General features: G+C 29.3%; 1 protein-coding gene across 1 annotated transcript in view; it reads left to right on the forward strand.

The window, feature by feature from the left end:
• The window catches only part of LOC135206884 (uncharacterized), a 47,663-nt gene extending 42,858 nt beyond the window's left edge, over positions 1-4,805 (forward strand). Inside the window, exon 4 of the mRNA XM_064238363.1 lies at positions 4,515-4,805. Within this exon, the coding sequence (XP_064094433.1) occupies positions 4,515-4,805 (291 nt within the window). The remainder of the gene's footprint in view (positions 1-4,514) is intronic.
• Positions 4,806-8,772: the final 3,967 nt, after the last annotated feature.

Here is an 8,772-nt window from a genome sequence, read left to right on the forward strand (position 1 = left end):
ACTATTTCAGTTATGACCTTTGCAATGCCGTAGAAAAATTATCTCGCAGGTCTCCAACCCCTAACCAGTCATCACTGGACGGAACGCTTACCGTAGGCAGTTGAGGTAACAGACTGAAAACCATTGGTGATATATCTAATATAATATATATTAATACTATAATAGATATACATTATAATATATATATATATTACTTACTAATATAATTTAGATTTAGATAGAATATTGTAGTAATCTTATATAAGATATATATATAAGATATAATATAGCTATTAGTATAGATATATTTTAGTATAACTTATCATATTTAATTATATAATATAATAGTAAGTATTACTAGATATATATATAATAGTATATATTATATATAGTATATAATACATATATATAATAAATATAGTATGCTAGTATAGTAATATATATATATACATATATATATACAATGTTGCGCCTATGTTACCTAATCTGCTACGGTTATATATATATTAATACATAATAGTATAGAACAAAATGTTCCATGTTGACCTAACTGCATACGGTATATAGATATATATATAGTACTTATATATGATATATATATATACATATCTACAATACTATATAGTCGGTTAATAATATAAGTAATTATGCATTATATAATAATACTTGAATTGATTTTATAGTGTCGTGTATGATTAGAGCATATATACATGATTATATAATAAGAACATAAGATAGATAATAGAGTATAGATATATAGATCTTATATATATATATATGTATAGTACTAGATATATGTAATATAATATAGATATAAGATAGATTAATATTAGATAGATATAGTAAGAGATGATATAGGTTAAAATTTATATATATAATATCTATATTATATATATATTCTATGATATATATTAATATTATATATTATATATATATTATATATATATATTATATACTATCTAATATATATATAATATATATATTATAATAATATATTATATAGACATATACATTAAAATAATTATATATAGAATATAATATATTTATATATAGATATACATATTTATATATATATAGTATATAGATATTAATATATATTATAGTATATAGATATGATATATCTAATATATGATTATAGATATAATATCTATTAATATATATATATTATATATTAGTAATATTACATACCATACAATCCATATATATATATATATACATATATATATAATATTATATATATATATTATATATATAGATATAATCATATATAAATAGAGATAGTATAGAGTAGATATATTATAGATATAAGATTATACATATATATATATATATGATATATTATAATTACATTACATATAATATATATAGTATTATCTAATATGATATATATATAGTTATAAGTAATTATATATAAGATAAGAGATATATATAGATAAGCATAGATTATATTAGATAGTAGATAGAATTTAGATATTAGAAACTACTTAGATATATATATATATTATTTATATCATTTATACATATAATATATATATATATATATATAGATAATATTATATATATCTAATATATATAATAATATATAAATATATAATACAATATAGATCTATATATATATATATATATAATATATATAGATATATACATAATTAGGCCTATGGGTTTTTTGATTGAATCAATATATTGCCAATGTTGGTTTCCCTTTCACTCCTATGGATAAATATGGAGAACAGTGAGAGGCGCACGGACCCGAGAAAGCTGATGAATGAGTTTCTATGGGATGGCGTGAGATAAAAACTGCTTAGTTAGAACAATCCAATGGTATGACAGTTTTATGAAACTCTTCTCAAAGTGCCTTTGTTTGGAAACTGGTTTGCGGCCTTAGTTAATCGTGAAGGGCGTTAACGAAAACTGTTATGTTCGTATGTGCCTGTTGGCGCCGCCTTTCTTTCTTTAAAAGAGTATCATACACAAGTCCTATGGGGGATTTTTTGATAGAACGTTGTCTTCTGAGAGAAAGGCAAACATGGCCGTGGTGCCTCACCAGGAGTCCTTTGTTGGATATAGTGCGTTATAGTGTTGTTCCGACTGCATGGTGGGGGAGTTGAATTATTTATTTAGCCAAAGAGAGGCCTTGGTTACCTAGTTTGACATTCTTGTGGTAAATATCCAATATTTTAATCTCTGATTGGTTTAAACTTGTGTGTGATACTTACCGGGATGTGTTTTTCTGTGTCTTTGAAAACAGGACGGTTCTGGCTAATGAGGGGGACAGTGGGAATTCACCTAGAGGGTGTAGAACTTTTGGTTGACTGCAATACAGTCCCAGACATTTTTAACTGTTGGGGTTTTAATAGAATTGATTCATTATTTAGTTCACTGTTAAATAAATGTTTTAATTGTTTTGAATGATTGCTGACTCTCTCATTTTCATTAAGACTCTGTTAGAGTGAAGAGGAAAGAGGTGGAGAAAGAAGAGGGGTCGCTTAGAGATAGAAAGAGAGAGGGGCGGGGGGACCTAGATATGTTTTTCTCCGGATGCAAAGGTCCGTAACTGGAAATAGTAACATGTGTCTTCCCGCCTTTGTTTATTAATGAGCAAAATAACAACCAGTGTACGTTATTAAAGTTCCTTACTTACAGAGAGGCATTCCTTGAACGTTTAGACCTGACAAATTTTTTCATTTTCCATTTCAATACATTTCTTCGTTTGATCATCACGAAGGTTGTCCAAGGTCGTTTAAATTCCGGGAACCGGGAACCCCACTGATCCCACTAATCTTGATTATATATATATGAGATAGATAGAGATATGAATATATAGATACTTATTAGATTAGTATATATATATAGATATATAATATAATATATTATAATATATAACAACACACCCCACACACCACACAAAAACCACACAACATATATATAATATATATATATATATATTATATATATATAGATATATATATATAATAATATATAAATATATATCTTATACATTACATACAATTAATATAATATTATATGATTAATATTCAATAGAAGTAAATACTATCCTTATAGATTTTTTTCTATTCCACGCAATTTCATTGCAAATAACAAAAACCAATTAATCCTGGCGGTATAGATACAGACTTCTGGGGTAAGTATTTAGTAGTTTTTAATCTGAATCTTAAAATTCATTCATTAAATCAGGGCGGGAAATTAAGTTTGAAACAAATACGCGGTTTTAGCCTCCTCGTGTAATTTCAACCCTTTACAGAGGAAGCTTTGATTAAAAAAAAAAGGAGGGTATAAAAATATGTTCATACCTTTTCATTACCAACGGTAAACAGAATTCTTTCCGCAAGAAGTGTTTGTTTGGTCTAGCAACCAGTTTTTTTCAATCATCGGTCAGTTTCGTCGTATTTTCATTTTTATCGTGTGTGGAATTTTCTACGGAATGAATATGCGATTTCAAGATGTGAATTGAATATTCACTCGCCTCCATTATTTTCCATACGGTAAAGGCCCCCCCGATAGACTTCACAGTATGTGAAGAAATGCAGGAGGAAAAATATCCTTATCTTCCAACATGACAAACTGAATTATTATAGGCTCTGCGAAAATGAAATTAATTTTCATCAAATAAACCGGAGATTTTCATTTCATTCTTGTTTCTATGATTAATGAAAACGTTTCAGAAAATTTTTCTTTTTCTTTCTATAAATAAATTTCCTGCTAATTTAAGAAATATATTTCAGTTCATTTTATTTTATTAGTATTCCTTAAATTTGCACTGGTGCTTTTGAGAAAGCTACCAGTTCTACGCGAAAAAAAAATAAGAAAATATAGATTGAAGTTAGTAAAAATATTTTTTGACCCTTCCTGTCATAATTAAAATGATGTGGTTTGGCCTGTAAGTCAGGATATCAGTTGATAAAAAGCAAATGTTTGGTGAGTAACCTCTTACTTCTGCACAAATGAAGAGAACTAGTCAGAATTGTAGTTTTTTGCTTGTCAGAATCATAATCATCCAGGATATACAAATTCACTATTCAGTTGGTTCTCAAGTTTATAAACTTACGTTTTTTCACCCTTTTTCCGCCACAATCAAGAATTGAATTTGAAGCCTTTAAAGCTTTTGTGTTTTCTGCAAGATAAGATCCTAAATATTAAAAGAAGAACAATTAGCCTAAAAGGTTGTTTTGGTTATTGCTACCAGAAATCTTGAGACTGTTATAGCTTAAAGGTGATAAAAAAGTTGTACTCAATTTTTTTTAAATTGGAAAGGGTATAATTTAATTAGATTTTGTTTTATTTAAAACGCACTATTTTGTTTTATTATGAAAACAACAATAAAATTTTCCAAGAGAGGTATACGAGTTACTGTAAGTTATCAAACGCAGGGTGAGAACGAAAGTCAGATATGGACTGACTGAAAAAGAAGCTCTAATCTGCCTTGATATCATTTTTTCCCGATGATGGCAATATCCGTGAAAGGATAATGGACCAAGTAACTTCCACTCAAGTTCCCCCCACCCCCCAATGAAAAGGTCAACAAAAGCTCTCCAACAAGGCCGACTTGGATGAGAGAGCAGAAGGTCATTGAAAGCTTTCCTCCAACGCCACCGCCCTCCTTTCCTTCTCCCTCCATTACCGGTTTCCTGCTCCTCCTCCTCCTCCTCACACGACCCAAAAGATGTGGTTCTGATGTCACCAGCACAACTGCACCCATACGGACTCCCTGCCCCAAACCACCTGACCCCCCGAAGCCCCCCACGCCCACACCCCCCAAAGGACCCACCCCACCCCCATCCAACTTCCAACCACCGACACCTCCCTAAACACCCCGGAGGCAATATCACGGCCTCGTCTTGCATTAGGAAGATGGCGAAGAAATCTCCTTGCAAGCCCCTTCGGATGTGGAAGGAGTTGCTACCGGTTGTATTGAGACAAGAATAGAAAGATTTGTGGAGTGGCCTCTTTGCTGGAATTTATAGCCCTTGGAAGGTTGGCTCTCCTTCTCTCTCTCTCCATCTCTCTCAATCTTCGCTCTCTCTCGCTTTCTCCTCTCTCTCTCTCTTTCTCATCTTCTCTCTCTCCTCAAAAACGAGAAAGGAGCTCTTCAAGAAGCAAGGAATGAGTTTTCTTGCGTTTTGAATCTATAAGGAATTTTAGATGTATGGAATCTTTGACAAAGAATGGTTTTCGCTTCTAAATAAATTCTCACCCCAAAAGCTACATGGAAACATGAATGATTTTTTGGAGCGAACATCCTGATATAGCCTGATACAGTTGTTATTGTCATAATAATAAATAGCCCGAATCTGATATTAGAAAATCCCAGTTAACTTAAAAACAAAAAAATATTACTTTGCTTATCAATGAAGGAAAACTCGAACCGACCGACTCGATTAATTTTTTGCATAATTTTCACAATCACAATAGTATTATATTTAGAGATATAGATATGATAGTATTATATATATATATTATATATAATTATATAGTAATAATATGAAATATAGATTATGAATCATATAAGATAGTATATATATAGTATATTAAATATAGTACTGTAGAATATAATATATATATATATAGTATATATTATTAGTAATATAGATAATATATATATATATATAATAATATATATTATATATATATATATAGATTCATATATATTTCATATATATACTCATATATATTAATATATATAGAATTAATATATATAGATATATATATTATATATATATATTATATACATTATATATATATATATATATATATAATATATATATATATTGATAACAATATTTATTTTTAATATATATATATAACATACTGATATATATATTAATATAATATAATAGATTATATAATATATATTATATAGATATATATTATTCATTATTCATTTATCAATATAACTAGTACGATATACATATATATTATATTATATACTTTATATAGATATATTATATATATATAATTTTATAATTTAATATATATATATATTTAATATAATATATACATATATATACATATATATATATATATTATATATATATATATATATATATATATAATATATATATATATAATATATTATATAGATATATTATTCCATAAAGAATTCATATACAGATACAATATAAATAGTATATATTAAGTATATTATATATATAATATATATAATAATATATATATATATTCATAATTCATATCTAATTAGATAGATATATATCTAAAACAGATATTATATATATATTATATAATATAATATATATATATATAGTTATATTGTTGGGATTGCGAAAATATGCAAAAATTATAGAGTAGGTCGTTCGAGTTTATAATGCGCCCTAAACAATAATTCAACAGTTTTTTTTTTATTCAGTAACTGTTTCATTAGTTTGCACACATTGTTTCCCCTTGTTCTTTAATTGTCAGATAGACTTATTCGGTTCCGAGTTTCATTGATCTTTTGCTTAACTTTCCCGTACCAGCGCTCGCGATACCGTTTTTTCATTCACCAGTCGAACGGGGTACAAGAACGAGTATTTTGCAGCGATCACATATCCCCTATTGAAATTTAGTCGTGAAGTATTTTGGCAAAATCCTCCGCTTGCAGGCAGAAGTTCGGATGCTGTTCTGTTGACGTTTTGAATGGATTTACGTGCGTTTGATGCCCGGCTGGTAGTTTTGGAAATAGTTTTCAATTTAAACTTCACGGTAGGTGAGGAATTCGAATGATTACCCAGCGGCGTTTGTTTTTTATTGTTTTTTGATATTCTATAGCGAAAGCTCTATTTTGATACTTTTTATAAATCAAAGCCATTTACACGAAAATTTTTATTGCTTAATTTTGATTTTTGCTGCATTATCTTGCATGTGGTTCTATGTTTCTGGTTTTCATTTCCAGCGACCAAATTCCTATGCCTATATTATAATATAATATAGATATAGATATAGTATAGATATATAAAAGCTTATTGGAGATTAATAATAGATAGCGAGAAGTACGATATATATATGAATATATGAATATATATTAGTATATATATATATATTATATTATATCATATATATATACTATATAGTATTATACTATGAATATATAAAGTATACTATATTATATAGACTAGTAGAATATTACTATATATATATATATTTAGTATAGAGATAATCTATATAGAATATATATATAGTATATAGATATATATATTACTATATAAGGCAGGCATAGGATTCTTTGGCTGGAAATGTGAACAGAAAATAAGAACAAGCAATGCAAAATAATGCAGCAAAAATACAAAATTAGCAATAAAAATTTTTAGTGTAAATGGCTTTGATTAGAAAAAGTATTCAAAATAGAGCTTTCGATATAGATAATCCAAAAAATAAAAACGCCGCCTGGGATCATTCGAATTCTTTCAAACCTACCGTTCGAAGTTTTAAATTGAAAAAACTATTTCCAAAACTACAGGCCGGCAAGCAAGCAACGTAATCATTCCAAACGTCAGAACAGCATCCGAACCTTCTGAACCTGCAAGCGGAGGATTTTGTTTGCCAAAATTACTTCACGACTAAACTTTCAGAGGGAATAGGTGATTCGCTGAAATACTCGTCGTTGGTACCGTCGACTGGAATGAAACGTATTCGCGAGCTAGCTGTTAGCGGGGAAAAGTGAGCAACGGAATAATGAAATTAAAAGGAAACGAATTAAGAAGATATGACAAAGGTTAAAGAACAATGGGACACAATGCTAAACTAATGAAACAGTTTACTGAATAAAAAAAAAACAACAACTGTGAATTATGGTTTAGGACGCATTAAGAAACTTTAGAGAAAATGACCAGATGCCAGACTAGGAACAAAGTTAGTATTGGCAAAAGACAGCAGTTTGTTAAGGTAACCGAACCAAGGATCGAGAATAATGAAATAGGAAGAAATTAGCGTTACTATAGAGGTGAACAACCAATGAGACAGAGACGGATTGGGAATATTTAGTTAAATTGGTATGAATTGATTGCACGTGTATTTGGTTGGTTTCTGTACTAGGAAATTATATATAGATATATAATAATGATATAATATATATATATATAATACCTATATATATATATATATATTATATTAATAAACTATATATATATATGAAACATGTAAATTTTAATGGATTTTTTTATTTTTTTAAAAGCTTGCATGTTGAGCGAATGTACTGAGGGAGGGAGAGGATTGGATAAGTGAACCTGGTAAATGCTGATGAGAGAGAGAGGAAGAGAGAGAGTATGAGGAGAGAGAGAGATGACGAGGTGAGCAATGATGAAAACAATCGTATATAACCTAAAGAGGATGGATAAAAGTGAACTCATAAATTAAAACGTTTAGACCGATCACATCAACAGACACATGATACGGAAAGGAAATGTTTTTTAGCGATGAGAGAGGAGAGAGTAGAGACGAGAGAGAGAGGAGGAGAGAGAGAAGAGAGGAGAGGAAGCTGATTTGGGGAAGGGGGAGGGGGGGAGAGAAAGGCCAACCCCGCGGATAACAACAAAAGATTAAACAAACGAGAATAATTATTGGGGGCCTTTCGCCCGAGAAACCAGGAGGCCGTCGAACAACCGAGAACCCTACATCTTTCTTTCTTCTTCTTCTTCTTCTTCCATCCGTAGGGCTGGGAAAAGGGGGGGCCCGAAAGTTTTCAGCTCACCCACCTGATCGAGTCACACCAAATGTATTACCTAAAATAAAATGAACTGGAAACGACCCGCACTTCTTCCTCTCTCGGTGTAAATGGACCGG

Source organism: Macrobrachium nipponense, chromosome 31 (genome assembly GCF_015104395.2).
Source record: "Macrobrachium nipponense isolate FS-2020 chromosome 31, ASM1510439v2, whole genome shotgun sequence".
NCBI classification, from domain to species: Eukaryota; Metazoa; Arthropoda; class Malacostraca; order Decapoda; family Palaemonidae; genus Macrobrachium; species Macrobrachium nipponense.